The sequence below is a fragment of the Hylobates moloch genome, unplaced genomic scaffold (assembly GCF_009828535.3).
Source record: "Hylobates moloch isolate HMO894 unplaced genomic scaffold, HMol_V3 SCAFFOLD_1, whole genome shotgun sequence".
Lineage (NCBI taxonomy): Eukaryota > Metazoa > Chordata > Mammalia > Primates > Hylobatidae > Hylobates > Hylobates moloch.
The window spans coordinates 198,611,654-198,637,243 of NW_026652276.1; the positions used below are offsets into that span (position 1 = coordinate 198,611,654).

Sequence of the window (25,590 nt, forward strand, 5' to 3'; positions counted from 1 at the left end):
TTCCTGACCTCAAGCTATCCACTTGCCTTGGCCTCTCTCAGTTCTGGGATTACAGGTATGAGCCACCATGCCTGGCCAGAATATATATATTTTTTACCACTCTATTTCCAGTGCCTAGACTAAAACCCAGCACATGGTACACGTCATACATAAGAAAGAAATGTGTACATCTGATTCACCTGGAAAGGCCTTAAATGGGTATCAAATATGTCTCTACATGTATTTTTTTAATGTAAGATTAACTTAGGAGTGACATAATAGGAGATAAATATGCCAATGATTTTATTATGCAATAATGCAATGATTATACAAATTGTGAACACCAAGAGAAACAAATTAATAAATAAATGACCATTAAAGTTAAAGATTAATTTTGGAATTCTGGTTTGAAAGTGGTATTTTTCAGGTAGGGATCTCCTGTATATTTTTGGAAATGTACCTACTATATAGTTTGTTTATTCCATGAAAATGTGCATTGAAATACTTAAACTTTGTTTTGCCAAATGCATAGTGATAAAAATGAAAGTATATTTGCTTTCAGACACTGGATCAGGTATGTCCACCTCCTTGTAGGCAGCATGCCAACCCCCGCCCCTTACCTTCAGTGCTTAGGTCTGGCTTATTCCAGGTGGGTAAAGAGAAGCGGCCAGACTTCCTGCGAGGACTGGTGTTCACCTTTCTCCAGGCACCACTCTCTCCTTTCTTCTTGTTACAACTGTTATAACTGGAAACTATGGATAAAGGGAAACTTCCTCCTCTGAAATCAGCTGTATGCTGGTCTAGCTCTGAAACAACACAAATCACAGCAGGGATAATGCAGTTTCACTGATTAAAGCAAAATACATTTCTGTTTCTCAAAGATACGGACTGTTCAAAATAATGCATTTATTTAATATCCAAGCTGGGGTTTTGTGAACCAGCACAAACTTTACTTGGAGGTCTAGAATTCAAACATTAACCAGTAATTAAAATCACAGTTCTGGAACACTGCTATAAAATGTATATTTTTCTAATTACAAAGAGAGAAAGCTCTCTAAAAACAACTTTTAAAAGGTATTTTATAAGGGTGTGAATTTCCTCTCCTCTCTGCAGAAACCCACATACCTGCTCTGGGGAGGGGACAGCCATGCAGTACAGCTTTATTTAGCAAGATGCTGAGAGCAGCTTTGACCACAGCCTGCTGTCCTTGGCTAGGGTGTCTTTTAGCAGTTGTCTGCCCAAAGCCAGGTTGTCTTTTCACAGAGGCTCTTGACAATATTGCTTCTTGAACTCTGGGTGCGATGACGCCATTCCACAGCTTAGACATCCACCTAGCAGGAGAGGGGCCGATTCATCCCTTAGGAGCAGGCTTCTCAATAATTATACACAATTCTATGAAAGGACAGTTTGAAGACTATGGGGAAAAAACGTTAAGTGTTTCTATAGATATGCTACCTTTCCCAGGTAGTTTTCGAATAAGTGAAATTACCCAATACAAAAGTGTTTGAATCTGCCTCAAAAATACAATGTATTTCAAATGAAACTGATTGTTTACATGTCTCTCTCAATGTAGAATCAACGCGTGAGTGCTGAGTGAATGAATGCATGAATAAACACATTGAAAGGAAGGTAAATTTAAAGACTGAAGAAATCTGGAAAAAAGATTTCCTAAAAGTCCATGTCTAAATAGCTTCAACTTCTTTGTTACATCTCCTTAATAAGGTGCACATACATTGTATTTTAATATTTCCGAAATTGGGATACTTTTTTTTTCTTTTTTCGAGATAGTCTCGCTCTGTCACCCAGGCTGGAGTGCCAAGGTGCAATCTCAGCTCACTGCAACCTCTGCCTCTTGGGTTCAAGCGATTCTCGTGCCTCTGCCTTCCAAGTAGCTGGGATTACAGGCATGTGGCAACAGGCCTGGCTAATTTTCATACTTTTAGTAGAGATGGGGTTTTCATCATGTTCGCCAGGCTGGTCTCGAACTCCTGACCTCAAGTGATCTGCCTGCCTTGTCCTCCCAAAGTGCTGGGATTGCAGGCAGGAGCCACTGCGCCCAGCCTGGGATGTATAATCACTGGCAAATTAAATCCGCCTGTCCCAAGGCAAGGGCTCGCTGGCGCGTGTGGGTGGGCTCAGTTCTATAGGGAGGATAGGGGTCAACCAGCTATCGCCTCAGGTGGACTGTTTGCATTAATAGCCATAAACAGGGATTGCAGCCCAAATTGGCAGCACTCAATGCCAAATAAAATTCCATCAAAAAAAGATTATGCTTTGTTGCAGTATTAAAAAACACTTATATGACTAAAGGCTATAGAAAAAAAAACCACATCTCCCAGGTTAGGAGTGTTTTCAAAGCTATTAGACATTGCATAAAACTTTCGAGAATTGTCAAAAACTATGATCCATCTATTTTAAGTTTCTCTCTTAATGTCTAGTGCTACACAATTGGGGGAAAAATAAAAGTACAATAGGGAACACAGACAAAATTCTGGTATTTTACAGCATGAATCAAAATTATGCAGTTATTCCTAAAAGTGCTAAAGTATAAATATAAGCTGTGGTGTGAAAAAAAAAAAAATCAACTCCTTAACTTAGCCACTAGTAAACAATTCCCTGTGGCATTTCTGCACATCTGGTGTCAGGTTTTGTTCTGAACTATCTTTTCAGTCTTGGAAGACAGAGATAAATGTCTCCTTCAGGAGCAGAGGGCAGAATTGTTTCCTGACTAGGATAATAAAAATAACATCTTCCAGGGCCAAGGGTCGACAGAGTTGCAGCACCCCTCTTTAGAAACCTTGGAGGGATGGGAAGTGGGGGGGTTCCACAGCTGTGAGGCAAATCCAGCATCCACATGGGCTACTATGTATCACCCCGTGTGGCTTCAGGGATAAAGGGAATCTATGTAAAAGTGAAGCTCAGGCTGCCTGCTGTGTTGTGGGTGATGAAGTCCTGTGTCCCTAACTCAGCATCCTGAACCATGGCAGGCTAACTTGGTAGCTTGCAAATCGGGTAAAAATCTTGGAATCCATAGTTCTTGACAAAGACTATATTCCATATAGGAGAGGTCAAAAATGATTCCTAAGAATCTTGAGACTCTGGATGTAAAAAAGACTTTAATTTAATTGACATAATAATGAAGAAAGTGGTAATTATATCAATAAGTGTATTTATTTTGTAGCAAAATTCTAAATGTATATTTAATATAGTACTTATTTCCCACCAATTAGCTGTTATAAAAATGGTGGTTTGTCTTACAATAGAGAAAATATACATATACTTTTTAGAGACAGGGTCTTGCTCTGTCACTTAGGCTGGAGTTCGGTGGCTTAATCAAAGCTCACTGCAGTCTTGACCCCCTGGGCTCAATTGATCCTCCTGCCTCAGCCTCCCAACTCAATAGCTAGGACTACAGGTGCATGCCACTATGCCTGGCTAATTTTTTTTTTTTAAATAGAGATGGGATCTCACTATGTTGCCTGGGCTGATCTTTACTCCTGGCCTCAAGTGATCCTCCCCGCTCAACTTCCCAAAGTGATGGGATTACAGGCATGAACCACCACATCCAGCTAAGAAGATATTATTTCTATCCCCTGCTTTCCAAAACAGACTTCTGCCCATGATACCAGAAACTACAGAATCAAATCTGCTTGCTGGTCACAGAACCATTACTAAACTGGATGGTAACAAATTTTTTCTCATTTCAATTTTCTCCTGATTTTCTATTTCATTAACCTTATTGTATATATGTCTGTTCTCATAAGATGCTTCAAAGGAAAACATAGTAAGTACTGAACATACGTCTCAATAAAGGGAAAGCTTTTCAATTCATTAACAGAATGCAGGTTTTTTGGAGGGTGTGCATACAATACTTAATGAAACTTCTTATGTGGGACCTCACTCAGGAGACTCTGCACAGCAAGCCAAACATAACTTGGATGAGAGTTTTCTAATAGAGGAAAAACCTAGCTCTCAGCAAAAATGCAGCTGCCCTAGGAAGCACACAGTAGCCAAGCTGTGGCCATCCTCTGAAAGAGCAGAGAGCACTGGCACTCCGTGTCAGTGACAGGAGGTGGCGCAAGGCAGCCTGGTCAGCATTCTCACCCTCAAACATCTGAATTGGCCATGTCTCTATTACAAGCAGAAAGATAAGGAAAAATGGCACTTACTTCACTGTCACTTGGGCATGCCCAGGAACTACAGGACAAGACAGGAAATATTTTGGTCCAAGAAGTGCTTCAGGTGTGCCCAAGCGGGCCAGGCAGGAGTTAAGCTGACGCCAGACGGACAGAGCCCAGTCGACAATCTTGCACACAGGATCGCAGGGGGAGGGCGCCTGACCTTTGAACTAGAGAGACAGGGAGGTGGAACCCAGGAGCTTGGTTTAGAAAATTTTGTTTTAGAAGCCCAAAATTAAAAATATAAAACTTTAAATCAAAATTGAAAAGTAGCTGAATCTTATTTAACTTTACTTGGGATGGCTGAAGGAGGGATAATAACACATACTATAGTTACGCAAACGTGTTAGTGTGATAAGCATTTTTCTTCTTTAATTCTCACCATGAGCCTGAGTTAGGCATTTTTACCCCATTTTACATATCAGGAGACTGAGGCAGGAAGAAAAAATAACTTGCCCAAGGTCCCACAGGTAATAGTGGCAAAGCCAGGGCTAGTCTATTTATATTTTTTATTAAGGTATAATTGACAAAAATTATACATATTTGTGGTATATATCATGTTTTGATGTATGCATACATTGTGAAATTATTAAATTAAGCTGATTAACATATCTATCCCTTCACATACTTACTTTTATTTACGATCTACTCCCAGCAATCTGCAAATATACATAACTACAGAGGGCTTATCTTTAATAGAAAAATAGGATACAGCATCTCGCTGAAATAATAAAGGAGTCATTTATCACATTTAAAATGAATTCAGTAATCACTATTAAGCTAAAGAACTTCCTCTTCTTCCTCAGGCTCAACATTTCTGAAGCTCTCTGTTTAAGCTTCACTTTCTATGGTCAGCCAGGGCTGAAAGAACAGGCTTAGCTTTGTAGGCAGCTGACAGAGGGTGAGGGGTCTCCCCAGCTGCCTCATCAAGACCACATGTAGAGGAAGGGAGAAGGAGAGCAGAGCTCTCATTGTAACTCGGTCCCCAGGGAAACGTTACTTTTTCTGGGAGGACTGAATTATTCTCTTAATGACTGACTAATAAACTGCTTCTAAAGCTCAGACTGTTAGACATCATAATGGAATCATATTTCACAGTACCCAGAGGCAGAATGTAATGTCTTTCCTAAGGACCTGAACAAACAGGAAAGGTGTCCACCTCTCTCCAAAGTGCAGATGTTGTTTATATGAAATTTCTCCTTTTGCAAGTTGGCTGTATTATGGGAAAAGTGGTTATCAGACAGTACATTAAAAACTGGTGTTTCATTAAAAGGACTATCCAATAACTAGACTTTCTAGTAACTACATGTTTTTATTTCCTTCCCTAGAGATACATTCCTTCAGTGTTAATGGATAATTTTGCATAGAGGTGTGTATGCCTACTATGTATTCTATGCCTATTTGTTATTGCCGCTAAGAAGGAAAAATCCATGTAAGTTAGTGTACTCATGAAATACAGAGGAAACAAAAGAAAAGGTGTGAAAAGCTAATGAAGAGCAAGTGGTCAGTTCTGGTGTGGTTTGATGGAGTAGAGAAAGCCACCCAGCAGGTACTGCAATTGCCTTCCTTTTTCTTTTTTTTTCTTTTGGATTTTACCAGCTGGAAAAATGAGGAAATTGAGCCAGGCCCTTTATCTTTCAGATCCCTTCCAGACTGGCAGTCTTGAAGTACAGACCGACACAAGCTGCTATGGTAATTCGAAAGAAGAACTGACTGACTACAGCATGGTCAGGAAAGACAAATAGATGAGGTGGGGACTTCAGCCGGGTCTCTCACAGGATGTCCAGGACATGGGATTGGTGAGGGGAGGTGGGAAGAGTGTCCCAAATATGGAAAAGGGAAGGAACTGTGGAGGAGCGGTCAAAATGGATGCTGATGTTTGCAAATAACAAAAGGGATGAATAAATGACAGGCTTCTACAAGTAAACAGTCTACGTAACTGTTACTAATTCAAGGTGCTGGATCTGATCCCCCACCTAGCATGTCCCCTGAACAAATGACTTCAAGGCCACGTAGTTGTCCCTGAGTTTTCCACATGCCAACCTCTTTCTCCCTAGGCCTGAGATGTGTTGCAAGTGCTGCTCCTTCTGCCCAGACCCCCTGCCTCTCTATTCTCAGCAAACTCTTCTTCCTTTAGATAACAAATTAGCGTGACCTGCAAATCCTTCGATGTGACCACAGATAGAGAGGCCTCCACCCCAAATTCCTAAAATAAGTACTCTTCCCCACTTCCGCCCAAGTTTCTATAGTGGTACCTTACCTGTTTCTTTCACAGCACATATTAGCCACCTGTTTAATTAGCATGATTTGAGTGTTGTACCCATGAAGTCGGACAGAATTAGAACTGGGAACACAGAGTTTAATCTGATGTCATTTATCAGATTTGTGGCCCTGCCACTCAAGAAGAGACAAGCCTTAAATAGTTGAATCCAGTCCAGTGGTGAAATAGCATAGGTAAAGGTTACAGATTCAAATACAAGCTGAGAACTAGGTAATGTGTAAACTGAATCTACCCTACTTGGAAGGCATGGACTTAGACGCTTGTACACAGTGACTGTCAGTGGGACTCTACTGGCTTTTTTTCCTGTTATTGAGGAAAGCCTAAGGCCAGAACACAAGTCCTCAACAAGCCTGGCCGATACATAGACTTGGCCAGCCAAGAAAATAACCCTAAATTTTCATGGAAAGAGAACCCAGGTCTCTTGAGATGGAAAAAATTGGGGGGGATGGGGACAGGGGGTGTATTTTTATCTTCATTAATATTCAGAATTAAATACAATCAAACATTATTTTTTGGGTTAGGATGAGAGAATCATATATTGGGTGTTTTTAAATACTTGAAATGTTTACAGGAATTTCATATATTAGAATAGCTTCATGTCCAGTTAAAAATGGTAGCTGAGTTCAGGGTTATGGTCTTAAGAAGGGGTAAGAGGATTTTTTTAAGTTTATGTAAATGGTATAAGAATTAACAGAACATTTGAGCCACAATTTATAAATTTAATTTTCTGGTTTTATAAGAGTTAATTAAGTACTTGGGAAGATTTGTCAGCAGAAGTTCTTAAAAAGAGAAATAAAATATATTAAAGTTTTACAGACCAAACTATTTAAAGAAATGTAATTGAGCTATGAGTCCCTTCAAAGGTGATTGTTAAATTTTGCTAGATTTATACATAGAAAGATAAATTAACTTAAAAGCCTGAGGGAAAGCCGGGTATTTGGATGTACAACTCTAACACACTGGATACATTTTTAAAAATAGCGCTTGAATAATGCCTCCTGAATAAAAACTGTCCTCCAAGGTCCCAAATCCTACAAAGATAGTTTCTTTTTGAAGGCCTGTCTTTCCATGAGAACACTAGCTCTCTGAGGGTGAGAGGACCCCCGTCTTGTCTCACACTCCCCAGGCCAGGGGCAAATGTTTACAGAATAACCAGCTAACACTGTTCTGATGCACTTATCACACTGCGTTTTGATGATCAGTTGCCATGGCTATATGTCCTTTCAATCTTAGTACTGGATCTTCCTTGGTGTGCCACAAAGTGAGAATTTAGAAAATGCTATGACTGACTGACGGGAAGAACAGGCTGAGAAGTTCTAAGTCTGGACGTCTGATAACAAAAAAGGAAGTCGGCGGGGGAAACCTGGAGTTAGGTTTGGGGACAGGACGTGTTGAATTTGTTATGTGTGCAGTATCAGATGGACTGCATTATATAGATCGGTAGCTGATTACGTGAACTTAACACAAAATAGAGGGGTACGCAGACAAAGGAGAAAGCTGGATCAATTTTTAAACATGAATTCTGGAAGAAACATTACTTACATATATGTATATATAGTCCCTCACCAGGTCTTACAAATAGTAAGTGTTCAAAAAAGTTTTTTTAACTTAATAAGAATGACATTAAATATTTTGCATTCTGGGTAAGTGATGAGATGCTGTATCTGGATTTGTAGTATGTTCACCTGGTATTAATGGTAATGAAAAACAATTTTATTTTCCTAAAAGTAAGGTCTCAGATAAAATGCTAACATCACCAAAATGTACAGAGCTCTTTCAGCATACATTTTTCCAAAATTTAAAATGTGCGCATTTTAAATAACACCATATAACACACATGACCTGAAGGGAGTAATTCTTTTTAGAATTATATTTTATTTATAAAAATCAAATACCTTTTTGGTGGTATGGAGGGTTCACACAAAAATAAATATTTATTTACTTTTAGGAGAAATACCCCTTGATTAGAAGTCAGGCACAAGGCTGGGCGTGGTGGCTCACGCCTGTAATCCCAGCACTTTAGGAGGCTGAGGCGGGTGGATCACGAGGTCAGGAGATCGAGACTATCCTGGCTAACATGGTGAAACCCCGTCTCTACTAAAAATACAAAAAATTAGCCGGGCATGGTGGCGGGCACCTGTAGTCCCAGCTACTCGGGAGGCTGAGGCAGGAGAATGGCGTGAACCTGGGAGGCGGAGCTTGCAGTGAGCCAAGATTGCGCCACTGCACTCCAGCCTGGGCGACAGAGCAAGACTCCGTCTCAAAAAAAAAAAAAAAAAAAAAAAAAAAAAAGTCAGGCACAGAAACGAACTGTGTATTTTACAAGAAAGAAGATTCACATAAATCTTTGCTTTACCAAGTAATTATGATATTAAGACAGGGGACAATTGTGAACACTGGTATGTCCTACATGAAGGAAATAATTTGGCCAAGGAAAAACAAAAAAAAGATTCTGTGATACCAGCAGCTCTATTAAATTGATATCACTGTACTATCTGAGGCTTTGGGATCTGTTACAATTTTCCTTCTCTTCAAAAGAGGAATGATCATTATACAACTCTTTCATATTTTTTAAGCAACAATTCTGAGATCATGTATTATATAATTAATGATAGTTTAATATTTCTTACTAAAAAGGGTATAATTGTTTTTTATTAAATACTAGTAGAAAGCCTAGTATTGTCCTGAAAGGTCGATTTTCTTGTATTTCTCCAAGGAACTAGAAGAAGAAATTGTGATCAATTGCCAGTGTGCTTTAAGTGCCCACAAAGATTAGGTTCTGTGACATTACGAGATTTCTGATGTTTTGCAGGACTCATCCATTCCCTTGTACACACACCCCAGGGGCTGTTTTATTAGCCTACTTCAAGTAGGTTACTGGTATAGGAAGTGCTTATTGGTATAGGAAAGGCATTTCCTTTTTTCCACTTTCTATTCTTTGCAGCACACCCCACTCTCAAATGCAATGGAAAAGAGAGTGAACCTGAAGCTTGGAACTTTCCTTTCAAAATAAGTTAAAACGATTTTTATCAGAGAGCTGGGGGGAGGGGGGTATACTTTACCTGAAATAGTGCCAATCCTACATAATAAAAATGGTGTCTTTTCTGATTATTTACATGAATTATCTTTGGCAATGAGATTTAAATATTGACAGTGATAAAGTTAATGCAAGTATTGGTAATTTGAAAAGCTACAGACCTATGACTGTCTTTACCTCACCATCCATCCTTCTTGTTGAGATCATACAGTGGCTAGGCTTTGGCCAAAAGCATATATTTATGACCAAGTAACTGATTTAAATATAACATGGGGTAGATTTCTCTCATTAAATTCGGAATTTCAGATATTAATTATAATTACCAGTGGCAGACACTGTTCAATGAATTCCCAAAAGCCATTCTCACCCCACACTTCTCCCCGCCACCATCTCCCCCGCCCCAGCGCACATGCGTGCACAGACTCTAACACAATAGACACAGAAATTTGTTCAAGCACTTGGTGGAGAGCTTCAATCTTGGAAAAGCAGGTTTGGCCATGGTCTGGGATGAAACCAGTTTTAGTTAATGAAACATTAAAGAGAAGTCTTATGTTTCTGGAAAAGTGCTTTCCTCCCTGATAAGCAGGAGACTGAGGAAGCCGAAGCTCTCTATCCTTCGCTGCAGCCCGCTTTCTGCCCTTGAACATGTTTTCACAAGAGCACAGCGTCTGCAGCCTTGTGGGCACACTGCAGTCTTGAGGGGAGGGTCAACAGACTCCCCAGGACCTGGGACCTAAGACGTTGAACACCTACCACAAGACATCTGGTTATGTGAGGGGGAAAATCCTCTTTCTGTGAAGCAGCTAGCAGTTGATGTGTTATTAGCAGCTTAAAATCCTGCAATAATGCAATGACAATACTGTCCTCCAAATGTGGCCCATTGTGCAGGATTAAATGAGAAAATCTTACTAAATCAAACTCTATTATTTCTAATCTACCTTGACACTCAGCTACTGGCCCAATTTAAAAATATTAAATAATGATGTGTTTGGTCAGCTCTCGATTATTTTTATCATTTGGGAGAATATAGAATACTTATTTTGTTATTCTGTGAAAGTTATTAAAAGTTATTATTACTCTTGAAAATGTGTCAAAAGGTAGAGAACTCTACTCTTTCATGTGGCTGAATATTTACCATACTGTAGTATAACAGGCCTATTGCAAAATGTGCCCACAGGGGTGTATGTTTTGAAGGCTCCAAGAAAGACTAAGTGTTCCTTAAGAAGAGTGATTAATTTTCGAACCAAGCCTTCTACAGCATTTAGAACTTGGTGAGATTCCTCGAGAACAGCTGATAGCCACGGTAAAACTAATTTGCTTTTTCTTGTAGTTAATGTAGTGCAGAAATCGTTATGGGTTTCACATTCATTATGTTTTTTGGCCCTTGAATGTTAAAAAACTGTACTTGCCCAAGGCTGCATAGTTAGTAAGTGGTGGAACTCAAGCCGAGATCTCCTGACAACTAAAACCCCCGCTCTCCTGGCAATAGGCTACAGTTGCTGTTTGTTACCTTATTCACAACTTTCCTTCGTAAGAACCTCTGCAGCAGTCCTTGCATGGGCTCGCCATCCCACCGCAGCTGCACCCAGCGGAAATGCTGCTGCACCAGCAAGTCGGAGCCCTGGAGACAGGCCTTGGCGATGGTTCCCATCAGAAAGCAGTTCTCATGAAAGTAATAACATTCGGACATTCCATTTCCTGAAACAAACCAAAAAGCAATGGCCCATCCTCAGTGAGTTATGCTATGGGACAGATTCAAATTAAAATAACTTAAAGAACATGAAGTATAACTGGTACTCTGGGAAACAGAAAGATTAGAATATTACGGAAGCTTGCTTCTCAGCATGGTCCCTCTATTAGCATTACCTTTTTGGAAAGTGCAGGGGCTTTCAGTGCTGCGATTTTCAAGAGGTGCCAAAAAGTCCCTCAATAACTCAGACAGTGAAGATTTTTCTAAATTCTCTAAAATGATGATGATTTTCTTCTTACTGGGAGATTGTTTCACTGGGATCAGACAAGCTATAATAAAAAAGGAAATTCAGTGATTCAAGCTTTTGACAAAAATTTATACAAATTGGCAAAACTAAAAAATCTGAAGTTATAAAGCATTAGCAAAGATGTGGTATAATGGGAATGTTCTTAAATTGCTTGGGGAATGAACAACTCTGGAAAACTGTTTGGTATTATTTGATATGTTTGAACACACTCACAAGGATCCAACATTCCTTGTTCTACAACAAGTCTCAAATGGAATCACCCCAATGTCCATCAACAACAGAATAAATGAATACATAAAAGTATGTTCATACAACAAATAGAACGCGAACAAATGACAACTTTCACAACATGGAAGACTCACAAACAATATATTAAGAAGCAAATCATGAAAGATTATATACAATGTGATTTCATCATGTAAAGTTCAAAACAGGCAACACTAAATCTATAATTTAGGGATTCATACACAGGGAGTAAAACTATAAAGAAAAGCTAAGAAAGGATTATCATGAAAGAGTAGTGGTTACTTCCAAAGGGAAGGATTTGCAATAAGGGGGACAGACCACACAGTCACATTCTGAGAGCTGAGAATATTTTATTTCTTGGCCTAGTCAGTGGTTACATGGTTATTTTATTTTAAATTATTAATTAATCTGTAAACGTAAGTAGTATGTATTTTAATATATCTATTTCATAATACAAAAGGTGAAAAGCCCTTAAATGACCTTTAAATTATGCATATGTAAAATGTTCATAAAATTATGTAGACAGGGCCAGGCACGGTGGCTCATGCTGGTAATCCCAGCACTTTGGGAGGCCGAGGTGGGTAGATCACTTGAGCCCAGGAGTTCGAGGTCAGCCTGGGCAACATGGTGAGACCGTGCCTCTACAAAAAATTAGATATGGTAGTGGGCAACTGCATTCCCAGCTACTTGGGAGGCTGAGGTGAGAGGATCACCTGAGCCCAGGAGGTTGAGGTTACAGTGAGCTGTGATTGTGCCACTGCACTGCCGCCTGGGCAACGGAGCAAGACTGTCTAAAAAAAAAAAATGTAGACAGGACCTCAGAGAGATAAGTAAATCGCTCTTTCCATTTTCCAGATCTCAGAGAGGCTGAAATAATTTGCAGTCTCAGAAACAATGGTAAGGGAGGAGTAAAATCCAGGACTTCTGATTCATATTTTCCCATTCCTTTCACTCAGGATGGGAAGGACTGACTTCCTGTCAACCCAAAATGAAAGCTAGAAAAGTAAATGAAAAATTAATATTATATATAGGAAATGAATAAGGGCACAAAACATACTTAAAACAGTACCTGGCACCTACTAAGCAAAAACTATTAATATTTTAGTTAAAATGTATTATATATGGCACTTCCCATATACTAATCAATTACAAAATAAAATCACTTTAGTTTCTTGAAGATTCTAAGATGCCACAGTTTTAGTCAAATTAACCTTGAAAAGAGACCAGTTTAGGATACTTGAGAGTAACATACCAAATAGTATACTTTTTACAAATATTCATGATAGTATATTCTCAATTCCTTCTTGTTACTATAGACACAATGCATTTTCATTTTCAAAAGAACTCCTTGAACATTGTAAATGAATCTCTTCTCAGACAGAAATGGCTTTTCTGGATGCTATGAAAATTTAAAAACTAAAAGGCTAGAAATAATCACAGCCACCTCTCAATCTAGTTGTACTTGTGGAGGGCTGTTAACACTAGCATCTAGTGTGTGTCAGATCCCTTTCAACACAGCTGTTTGGTAAAGAATGTTAAAATTCTATGTTTCTTTGGGTTCAAATGTTATTTCAGAAATAGATGTATTGTGGAAGTATGAGAAATCTGTAGTTGGTTAAAACAACAATGGAAAACTAACAAACATTTTTAATTCAGTGATTAAAAAAACACACAGGATTGATGATTTATGTATCTGGTTTTCTGTAACTGAGGACTGAAAGTCTCCAGTTTTTCCCTGATTTCTGTTAAGTGCATCGCCAGTTTAAGTGGCTCTGAAGCTGCTGCAGCCAGCCAGAATGTATCTGAAGGAAGGAATATTTCCTTGCATTTCAACAAATGTTTATCCAATGCCTCTTTGCTACAGGTACTGGATGCTGAGTGCTGTGGCATGCCAGAAGTGACTCATTCTAACTGGGGGTGTGTAGCATTTTATTTATTTTTTTGAGATGGAGTCTTGCTCTGTTGCCCAGGCTGGAGTGCAATGGCGTGATCTCAGCTCACTGCAACCTCCACCTCCCGGGTTCAAGTGATTCTCCCACCTCAGCCTCCCGAGTAGCTGGGATTACAGGTGCACACCACCATGCCAAGTACAAAAAAAACTTTTTGTATTTTTAATAGAGATGGGAGTCACCATGTTCGTCTGCTGGTCTCAAAGTCCTGACTTCGTGATCCACCCACCTCACCCTCCCAAAGTGCTGGGATTACAGGTGTGAGCCACTGCACCCGGCCAGCATTTTAAACTAAGTTTAAGAAATGGCACTGGCCAAAGAATGGAGGCTGGGCAGGATTCAATTCTAGAAGGGAATACGGCATCAGATCAAGGTCAGAATAGTCACAAAAGCGGCATCATGGTGAGCTCAAAGCTGATCCATATAGCAAGTCAGGCCAGGGCTGGGAACTTGGGGTGGAGCCACAAGAGTGGCAGGGGGCCCAGCAGTCACAGCTGCGGAAGGCAGGCTGCATCTTCATCCTGAGCTGCATGAATCGCTGGACCCATCCCCAGTGATTCTCAGCGATTCTGATTTAATTGCGCTGTGCTGGGCCTGGGGCACTGGGATTTCATAAAAGCTCTCTAGTGACTGGAATGTGCAACCAGGGGCGAGATTTGCTAATATGAAGTCTCAGGACCGAGCCAAAAATGAAAAGTAGAGACCCAGAATGTCTTGTTGGGAGGGAGCTACTGGTTCTGGGAATCAGTGGAAGTCTTTAAATAGGGGGATAAACAGGATTTGACTCCTGCTCTGAGATCTTCGCTGGTGCAGAGAATTGGCTGAGGAGGAAAGACACAGTAGAATACACCTCCTAGACTCTTACTGCTATGGTTAAGGAAAGAGATGATGGGAGCCTCACCCAGGACCAAGGCACAGAATGAAAAGGCATTTTGAGACCAAATCAGTAAATCTCAGTGGTTGACTTATTGAAAGAGGGGCAGAGAGGAAATACTGGAGACGACTCTGAGGTTTCCACCAGAGAAGAGGCTGAGCGGTTAATGGAGGCAGAGAGCAGATGACCAAGCATGTACTTGGGGAGGAGGTGGTGGTGATGCATTATGTTTCAGGCTTGACGTGTTTGATGAGTGAAGCATTGCTTCTCCGATGCCCAGCAGGTGGTGGGGCATGAGGGTGAGGGCATCGAGGAAGGATCCAGGCTGGAGATAAAATAAATGAGTTTTCAGGCATGCTGGGGTCTCTTGGAAAGAGGCCATATGCTCATTCTCCTGGGTCCTCAAGCAAAGACTGTATTGCTAATGACCTAATACCTCTCACATTCAATGGACAGTTTGTGCCCTAGACAAAAAGGGGGAAGGGTTGCTATACATAAGCATTGGGTTATCTTTCCACTTCATCTTTATCTTAGTCTCCCATGAAGTAGGAATCAAGGGTCAAACAGCACAGGTTTCTTTGGGGAAAAGCTTTGTCTTCATTCGCTTGCCTCATTGCCTCAGTTTTTCATTAGTACCTACTTTTCCATCTGACCACTTAAGCTCAACATCCTTCGTCAAGGTGGGGCAAAGGTGAATTTTATTTTAGTTGAGAAATAGTATGTGTATAGTTCAGGTTATTCTGCATAGTTTCAGGTCTAAAATATTAACCAGCCACAGAAGCAGGAACTCATTACAGTTTCAAGGATCGACCGGTCTCTGATCAGGGCTTATGGAGAGGTGAAAGAAGGCCACGCACTCCATGTTACAGCTACAGGTTCCTTTATACCTACTGCCAAAAAGTCAACCATTTGAATTCCCTTTGCTTTGTGCTACTTCAAAACGCTATTTCTGAAACCAGTCTGCTCTTTTTGACCTTTTTCTTCCAACTTCATAGGCTCTCTCAGCCCTGCTCCTCTCCTGCAGGTTGGTAATTTTAACTGGACACTGCCTTTGTGATGCTCAGGGCTACATCCCAGTTTTGTACATCCTTAAAGTCTCAGAGAGTGAATTCTGCAGCCAAACTTATCAGTTTAAAAACAATTAGCATATTGCATTTGTAGCTAAACCCAACCTGCTTTGTGTCGTAGGTGACTGACTCCGAGTCTATAATCTCCCCTTTGAGGACAGAAAACAGCCCCACTTTTCCATGTGCCCTTAAACCCCGGGCTCTGGAGGAACGATGTTCTGAGAGGCCAAGTGGGAAGCACAGGGCAAGCCTTTAAAGAGTCTCCAGGCATGCAGGGTCCAAGGAGGTAAACTCATTTCTGGAGACTCCAATTGTCAAAGTCTCCTATTGTAACAGCAACCCTATCCTCATTACTTTTACAAAGCAAAGTTCCCTTGAAAAATTCAGAGTATTACTTTAAAATACCCATCTAGTGTTTAAATTTTTTTCTGTTCTACTGTTTACAGTCACTGTAATTTTAAAAAGTATCATCTTGCTAACCCAAGTCCATACTTCATACTGAGGAGAAATTTGACCTAATTCTAATATGCATTCACAGCCTCCTTACCAAATATCAGAGTCATATGACATGACCCTCTCTCAAGAAAGGGAATATGAGAAGGAAATGTTATTTTAAAATAAACACAAAGTAATTTATGCTAGAATAAGTGCTGTGTCATTTTCTTTGAAATGGTCTTTTGTTCTCTATTCTTTTCTTCATTGGCACCATTTTAATCTCCATTTAAGTTTCAGATTCTTAAAGCTAATTATTTAAAATACTTTTGCTACTCTTCATTTCTGCCCTTTTTGCTCACACCCTTCTTTAACTCTTTTCTGTGCCTGTTTCCTGGCTTTCTTCTACAGCATCGTACAGAGGAACACATAAGGCAATGTGTGCTGTGCTCAGTGGAAGACAGAAGTTCAGCATTCTCACCCCGTTCAATCCACATAGTTTAAGGCTCTCTCTTTAGAGAAAATAAGGTTAACCATCAGGAGTACGTGTGGAATACCTCAGGAATCAGTGTACTCTTCAATTGTACTTACCATTTAATCACTTCAGTTTTTGGTGAAAAAAGAGAGTAGCTGATAGATAATCCCTATAATGCTCATTATTCTAAACGCTTGAGTGGAACAGCCTAGAAAACCCCTTTCCTCCATCCAGATCTCTGACTTCTCTACCCTGTGGCCTCATCCATCGCCTCTTGACTGAAGGATCATTCCCTGCTGCATGCTTTCCGCACAGTGAAAGAACTGACGCCATGCCTGTCGATGGATCCTTCCCTGTGGCTCGCAGGAGTTCCCTTGTACTGCTCTGAAGTCTCTGGTGTCCTTGTTGATTCTAATTCTCCTCTACGTCTTCATCAGCCTCCAGTCCACAGCATGGGTCCTACCGAGAAGATGGTGGTGGAGGTAGAGTAGGTTTTAGGAGATGAGGGTGAACTGCGGCAGGGCAAGGATGAGGGGCCTGTCCACAATGTTCCTGGTGTAGATTCTGAGAGCTTTAGCTTTCATTCTGGAGCCTTGGGAGTATAACAGCAGGGAACTCTCTGAATGGTTTTATATCCTCCAGTGAGCCCCCAGATGCCTTGTGGAGGGCCCACGGAGGGAGTGAGACCAGAGGAAATACAAAAGGTTAATGATGAGGCCTCTACAATGCCTTGAACAAGAAATAATAGGTGATAGGGGGAATGGAGAGCAGGAGGAGGAGACAGAGGAAGCGGATTCCACAGAGCTTAGGGACTGCCTAGATATGGGGAGTGAGGCAGACAGGAAGTGATTATGCTCACCTTGCTAACTTGGGCAACTGCAGTCAAGGTCTTAGCAGATGAACCTTGTATTTGTATCATAGTTTTATTATTAAAAAGTGAAGAAAGATATTGATACTTATAAGTTACTAAGCTACATACAGAATAAAAATCCTTCTGTATGAATTTTCTTTTCTGCTTTACTGCTGACGATCATTTGCAATTTTAAAAAGTATCTGTCTTACTAATCCAATTCCATACCTTGCACTGAGGAATATTTGACCCAATTATAATATGCATTCGCAGCCTCCTTAACAAACCACAGTCATGTGATATGAAGGGTATAGAAGGATTTTTATTCTGTATTTGGAGACGACATACCATTTCCTACTCTTCCTTCTTGAACCTAGAGTGGAGTATTTTGTCCTTAGTCTATTGTTCAAACACTTCATTTTTTAAAATCCAAATTATTCTCTGTGCCTAGTCATCAATGACTCCCTTATCAATGCCCGTCTCTCTATCCCTTATCAATGCCTGTCTCCCTAATCTTACTTTTTTCTACCTCGACTCTAAGCAAGTTCTACTTGCTGCCACCTGAATTGAACTAAGAATTCTCTTTTTCTTTGCCTATGCTATTTCTTGCATCAGAAAATTCACCAATTTATTCAACAAATAATTATTGACAATTTATATACAAGCTAAGAGAAGAATAAGTTAAAGTGCTAGCCTTCAAGGAGCTCATCATATAACATGTGTGTGGGACAAGGCAAAACCCCAAATAATACCCTCATTGTCTTGACATACAGTTGGGTAGAGCCCAGAAGTATAAATAAAATCCACTGCTGTTTACCAGAAGGAGTGAATCACAGAAGCTTCATTTGAGGTGTCCTTAAAGAATTTCGACAGAGGCTTTTTCTATAGTTTCCAGAAGGGCAGAGACTGTGTCTATTTTAATCACTAGTCTATAACAGACTACTCTGCATCACACCGGCCACGTGGTAGCCATGGTGTCTGTGGGATGAGAGGCATTGACATGTTTACTCCTTAATTCTAGTGGAAACTGCAGCATGAGCAAAGACATGCAGAGTGGAAAAGCAAAGGATACATAGGGAAGAAACATCCCATTCTGCTGGAGCATGGGTATCTATGTTAAAAGGGTCAGATCAGCAAATCGGGTGGATGAAAGCCCCAGAACAGAAGGCCTTGAACAGCATCGACCTAGTTCACTGGGCAATGGAGAGATGTGGGATGGGGAGGGGCAGAAATCACAGGGATTTTAATCAGAGGTCTGCTGGCCTGTGAAGAATGCTCAGGGAGGAGAAACAAGAGACAGAGAAACCGTTTACGCAAAAGCGAGGAGTTCCAGGAAAGAGGGGCATAAAGTAAGATGGTGCTGATGGAAATGAATTTTAAAAAGCCGATTGAGACTGACTGGCAGGATGTGATGATGGACTGTGGGACGAGGGTGAGGGGGCCACAAATGAGAGCACCTGGGGTTCCATATGGTTCTCATATTGCTTTTAAAAATTAGAATAGTTAGCAATATTGAAAGAACAAAACCCCAAAGTTTTTACATAAAAACCTGGATTTCTGGCTTCTTCCTGAAAGTCACAAGACCGGACGACACTGGACCTACAATTCTGTCAGCAACAAACAGCTGGTTCTGAGAGCTGCTGCCCCTCCTGGAGATGGGGGCATGCCTCCTTCTCCCTGCAGCCCCACCCAGCCTGCTTCACCTCTTCCTGTGGCTTGTTGTTACTTGGGGGCATTGAGGTTTTCAAGCCTGCCAATGAGATCTGAGTTTCCAGTGTGGGAGCCAAGAGACAAGGGCCACTCTCCAAACTGGGAAATTAGGAAGAGCAGCTCTTTTTAAGAAGATGCCCACCACAGATCTAGAAATGCTGAGTTGGTCACCTTTGCATCCTTCGTGACCTTGTTCATTGCACTCCAGTTTTCTTAGCTCTCTAAGCTTAGAGCAGAATTCAGTCTGTGATTGCTATCTACCCCCATAGGGTGAGCACAAAATACTTCAGCTTCTTACTTTGAGAAGAAGCAAGACTGAAAGTTGAAAAAATGAGGGAGACTTTTGTTAGACAACAGGGGAAAAAAGATATTTTGGCACTGGGGCATTTTTAAAGCCAGTAGTGATTAAGGTCAGGCTTAGGAGCTGGACTGTTGGGGTTTGAGTTCCGTTTTATGTTCTTGCCGTGGGATCTTTGAGCAGGACACTTAACCTTTTATCTCAAGTGTTTTCATGTTTATAAATCAGGGATGGGATTGTATCTGCCTCAGAAAGTTGTGAGTTAATAAGTGCAGTGTTTAGAATAGGGCCTCCATGGTGAAACCCCGTCTCTACTAAAAATACAAAAATTAGCTGGGTGTGGTGGCGAGTGCCTGTAGTCCCAGCTACTTGGGAGGCTGAGGCAGGAGAATCGCTTGAACCAGCGAGGCAGAGGTTGCAGTGAGCCGAGATTGCGCCACCAGACTCCAGCCCTGGTGACAGAGTGAGACACTGTCTCAAAAAAAAAGAAAGAAAGAAAGAAAGAAAGAAAGAATAGGGCCTACCAGAGTAAGAGCTTACAAAATGTTAGCTACGATCAGTAACATTATCAGAAAAAAACAGCTTTCTGTAGCTAACTTTCACTAAGTTCTAGCCCAAGACTGGCCTGTACTAGCCAGTGATATTCAGATTCTACTGGAATTTTCCTGCCCCTAAAATGTGCTTCTAGGTTTGTGGCATCCTCAGTGAAATCCTCAGTGCTTCCTTAAACCTGCCTCATAATTTCATTTCTTTTTAAAAAAATTTTAAAAAATTGTGGATACATAGTAGGTGTATATATTTGTGTGTATATGAGGTGTTTTGATACAGGCATTCGATGTGAAATAATCGCATCATGAAGAATGGGGTACATTTATCCCCTCAAGCATTTATCCTTTGTGTTACAAACAATCCAATTACCTTCTTCTAGTTATTTTACAATGTACAATTAAGTTATTACTGACTATAGGTACAATTATTACTGACTATAGTCATTATCAAACAGTAGGTCTCATTCATTCTATTTTTTCAGTACCCACTAACCACCCCCACCTACCCCCCAGCACCCCACACTACCCTTCTCTGCCTCTGGTAACCATCCTTCTACCCTCTATCTCCATGAATTCAATTGTTTTGATTTTTAGATCCCTCAAATAATTAAGAACCTGCGACGTTTGTCTTTCTGTGCCTGGCTTATTTCACGCAACATAATGATCTCTAGTTCCATCCGTGTTGTTGCAAATGACAGGATCTCATTCTTTTTTTTATGGCCGAATAGCACTCCATTGTGTACATGTATCATATTTTCTTTATCTATTCATCTGTTGACTTAGAAAGTGTTGACTTAGAAAGTGTTGGCTAGGCACGGTGGCTCACGCCTGTAATTCCAGCACTTTGGGAGACCCAAGGCAGGCAGAATGTTTGAGCTCAGGAGTTCAAGACCAGCCTGAGCAACACGGCAAACTCTTTGTCTACAAAAAATGCACACACACGCAAATTAGCTGGAAGTACTGGCGCGTGCCTGTAGTCCTACCTACTCAGGAGGCTGAGGTGGAAGTTTAGCTTGTGCCCCAGAAATCGATGCTGCAGTGAGCTGAGATCACGCCACTGTACTCTCTAGCCTGGGTGACACAGTGACCCTGTCTTTAAAAAAACAAAAAAAACAAAAAGCATAGGTAATTTCTATCTTCCTAAGCCTGGTCTACATTTGCCCTGGCCACAAGATACAGAAGCACCCCTCCCCAACAGAGATTTTGAATTTGCATTTCAACCTATCCTTCTCCGATCTTACAACTGCTTCCTTCGCGCCTTCCCCAGGGGTCTCTGTGGCTTTGAGCCCCAGGAGACTAAAGTCTGGTCCATTTCAGTTTTGTGTCAGAGTCACTAGTTATGCTATTCTACAGTATGCAATGCAGGGTTATGCTAATTCCACCTGTGATGAAACTTGGGGTATTAGACCCTGGAACCTAAGATTGAAAACTCATTAATAACATTACATTAATAAATATATTTAATCCTGGTGCTGCTACTACATAGCTGTGACAAATTACTGGACCTCTCTGTGACCCTTTCCCCACCTTTGAAAGTAGAAATCATGATACCTACTTGCATAGGGCTGTTGTGGAGACTGAATGAGTTAATTAGTGCACGTGATGTATTTCACTAAGTGCCAGTCAATGGCATAGCAAGAGCGAGGCAGAGAAAGCGGTTGGCCCCAGGTGCAGCACTAAGGGATGTATTTGTTGTAGAGAATTTATAAGTAATAAAATTTACTAAAAAGTCAATCTGCTGTGTATCACCACCATGCTCCAGCAATTCTAAACAGCATCAAAGATGCAACACCTAGTCCAGCTAAGGTGAACCTGCTCCTACCACCTCCTCCCTTGGTATACCACTAGTGCCAGTAAGACAGTATGTAGCAACAACTAATGATAAATAACAAAAGATAACAAAAAGAAGAAAAAAATGCAGGATGCTCAACAAATGCAATAATATACACATGAAGATAATTTTTGCAAGTGTTTATCCCACAGCTGCTGAATAATTAAAGTTATCTTAAATGTATCCCCAAGCAACACAGTGTATTTTCTCTTAATGGCATAATTGAAGAGCATGCCTTTAGGTTATCACAGGCAATTTGCTGAAATGTTCTTACCGCTACTGATGAACAGGTCTAGTAGCTGTTCCTTGGAAAAACCAGCATCTACTTCAGCTCTCACTATTTCACAGGAGAATCCTGCAGTCATTTGTCTGTGCTGTGATAAGAAAATAGGGTGATTAGTTCTATGCACTTGCCAATTTTCAAAGAAAAGGAGATGATATACAATAATCAATACCTTCAGGCAGAGTGCAAGCTGACGTACTATGTAGTCTTGCAAGCTTCCTTCTGGGCCATGGAAAATGACATTATGATATTGCTCAACCTATTAACAAACCAAGTAGAGACCTAGGGTGAAGATGCTAAATTGATGAGAGAAACAAAGTGGTACACAGGTGTGGAATTCTTTTTTGATTGTCCTCATACTTTCAAAAGATTAAAAACAATATTTTAGAGATTAACTTTATTCACTGGACACGTGTACTCTCATTTGAATGTGAAACATGGGCAAAGGGTACTTAGCAGAGCTGACACTTTATTAAAAAAACACATTTTTTCCCTCTATTTTCTATAGCGAGGGTCTGCAGGGTAGCTGAGAAACACAGTTCCAAGTTCATTTTGTCCCTTCCAGAAATTCTGTAACTTTTTCTATATTATCCTTTGCAGATGCTCTTTATGTGGAATTTTGTCAATGCTTATTTATCTTTTTCGTGGTTAAAACAGTAATGCATTTCATTATGGAAATTTTGGTAAATATAAAGAAGAACAAAAAATTACTGAGTGTCAGCACCCACAGTCACTGTAAATATTTTTGTTTTCTTCCAGTTTTTTCTTTGCATAGTGGCTGCGTGTGTGTGTGTATGTTTAAAAGATGGGTACGTGAGTGTAATATTTTTACAGTTGTTGTATATCAGAGAATGTCTTTGTGTTGACTTCTTAGGTAAAAGATGTTTTGATGTGTATAAAACTCAGATCAACTTTATATATTATTCCATTCTGGAATTCAGTGTTTTAAAGAAATCTAGGTAGAGATGGATTACTTTTGCTTTGTCAAAAAGAAAATCTCCTGCCTGGATGCTTTTTTTTTTTTTTTTTAAACTTTATCCTCGTGTATAAGGATACCTCACCTGAGAACACGGAGATGCACTTGGATGGAAAGGCAATTATCATCTACACAGGGCAAAGGCAGCGATGTCTTGAGAAAAATGTAGAGAGGAAAGTCAGCCTCCCACTTCTGTCATCCCAGGGCTGACACCCCTGCCCTCTGCCCAGCACACATGCTTGGGAGAAGCTTTCTTAATGGAAAGCTGGTCTTGCAGCATGGTCTTGCAGGAAAGAACTTGGACAGGTGAGGCTCCAACCTAACTGATCCAGTTGGTATTGCTCATATGTGAAGACTGAGCCACCCAGACTTAGAGAAGTTTTGAGTTTGTTCTCTCTATAATCTAGAACAGGACAACGTAAGAACGTGTGTGTATATCTGTGTTGTCTCTCTCTTGTACTCTGATGAGGTTGTCCCTTTGAGATCACAGGAAAAGACCCATTCTTTATGGTAGCTGGGATGTACTTCTGGCAGGATAGTAAAAATGCTCCAGTCCATCATTACAGGGAGGCAGATTGTGGGATATAAAAGGAAGGCTTGAAGAAAAGCTCTTAGCATAAGAGATTAGCTAACTTTTTCCTTACCCTAGGCCTTTAAGACTTGAGCTTTGGGCTGGGCATGGCGGCTCACACCTTTAATCCCAGCACTTTGGGAGGCCAAGGTGGGAGGATCACTTGAGGTCAGGAGTTCAAGACTAGCCTGGCAAATATGGTGAAGCCCCATCTCCACTAAAAATACAAAAATTAGCCAGGTGTGGTGGTGGGCACCTGTAATACCAGCTACTTGGGAGGCTGAGGCAGGAGAATTGCTTGAACCTGGGAGGTGGAGGTTGCAGTGAGCCAAGATCGTGCTACTGCACCCCAGCCTGGGAAACAGAGCGAGACTCTGTCTCAAGGGAAAAAAAAAAAAAAAAAAAAAAAAAAGACATGAGGTTTAACTTCTAAGGAGACTAAGGAAGGTCGGTGAGCACTTCTGGGAAGTGGAGGAAAGCCAGGCATGACCACCAGGATTCAGACCATGAGCTAAGAGGGTGGTGGTCCTTTAAGGGGCTCCTTAATGTTGGGCTTGGGACTGGGTTTTAGGCTCTGAAAGACATCATGTCTGGTAGCCTCCAGTAATATTCTCTGAGTTGGAATACTATTCAATTATTAGTACACCTTCAATAAAAGGCTTACGATGAAGGTGTAGGCAAGGACCAAACCTGGAGTAGGAACTTCCCCCTAGACACAGGAAAGAATACCCTAGAAAGTGCTGCTGAGGTTCTGCCTCTACGCAGTAAGGCAATGGGGCCACAAGTCTGCTGGGGTAATTATTAAATAATAATTATTGAAGAATAATATGTTTTCATTTATACTTATGAGATGGGGAAGCCTGGGCGATGTACAGATTGTACTTATTATTAAAAAATGTTGCCCAGATATGTCTAGTTATAGCCTCTTTCTCCCAATCTTAAATGGAACATGGTAAGTCCTTTTGATATGCATAGTCATAATTTTTTTGGATTAGGACATTTTTGTCCAATTTTTTGGTAATTTCTCCTCTTCTAGTTCTCTTTAACTACAATGAACACCTATAATGCTTAAGTTCTCTGTTTTCTGTATCTGTCATCTTATCTCATCATCATAGCTCTGTCTTCTTTTGCATTGAGAGAGCTCAAGTTAGTCTTGCACAACAAGCAAAAGAATATTCACGATCTCACTTCTGTTCTCTGTAGTCAAGTGCAACTTTATGCCATTGCATTTTCAATTGTTCTTGTAGTTCCTTACCTCACCCATCTCCTTTCTAAAACTTTTCCTTGTAATCTAAGCCCAGATTCTACTATGACTTTCTTGCCCTGCTTTCATAGTCTACCACATTGCATTCTGTAGACAAAGAACATAATTTTTCAAACTTTTTCTGTTTTTCCTAGTTGCTGTGGTCTTGTTTCCCCTGGCCCCAATTCTGTCTTGCTTCCCCTGGCCCCAATTCATATATTGAAATTCTAACCCCCAAGGTGATTGTATTAGGAGTTGGGGTTGTTAGGAGGGATTAGTGCCCTTATAAATGAGGCTAAGGGGAACCCCTTTCCCCTTTCACCATTTGAGGATTGAATGAGAAGGTGCCATCTGTGAACTAGGAAACAGGCCCTAACCAGACACTGAGTCTGCTGGCCCCCTGATCTTGAACTTTCCACATCCTGGAACTGTTGAGAAATACATTTCTGTTGTTTATAAGCCACCCAGTCTATGATATTTCGTTTCAGCAGCCTGAATGGACTAAGACATTAGCAAATAATTTTAAGGGTGTGTTCTTCCCTGAGTTTGCAGACTGAAAACTGTTCTGCAGCATTCTTCCAGAGGTATACGGTTAATTTGTTATTATTCGTTTATGTACTATGAAACCAGAGGAAGAATTCTGCAAGAAAGCAGGATGTGTGGACCACCACTGGCTTCACTGGCTGTCCACAAATTGGGTGGCTGAATCTCCTTCTTGGGTCAGTGGGTGGATGAAAACTTGGTGTCTGCAGTTGCTGGTTAAAC

At 40.7% G+C, this 25,590-nt stretch overlaps 1 protein-coding gene across 5 annotated transcripts in view; it reads right to left on the reverse strand.

Moving 5' to 3' along the window:
- CTTNBP2 (cortactin binding protein 2) overlaps positions 1-25,590 on the reverse strand; it is a 162,755-nt gene that overhangs the window by 13,202 nt on the left and 123,963 nt on the right. For 4 of the 5 annotated variants that reach the window (XM_032761548.2, XM_032761549.2, XM_058426194.1 and 1 more), the window contains 7 exons: positions 22,208-22,294; positions 22,027-22,126; positions 11,342-11,494; positions 10,986-11,173; positions 4,149-4,327; positions 1,105-1,310; positions 600-785 (listed from right to left, as the gene is read on the reverse strand). In XM_032761548.2, the coding sequence (XP_032617439.1) occupies positions 600-785; positions 1,105-1,310; positions 4,149-4,327; positions 10,986-11,173; positions 11,342-11,494; positions 22,027-22,126; positions 22,208-22,294 (1,099 nt within the window). Of the gene's footprint in view, positions 1-599; positions 786-1,104; positions 1,311-4,148; positions 4,328-10,985; positions 11,174-11,341; positions 11,495-22,026; positions 22,127-22,207; positions 22,295-25,590 lie in introns of those variants that run through there. The other variant, XM_058426192.1, reaches the window with a different exon arrangement.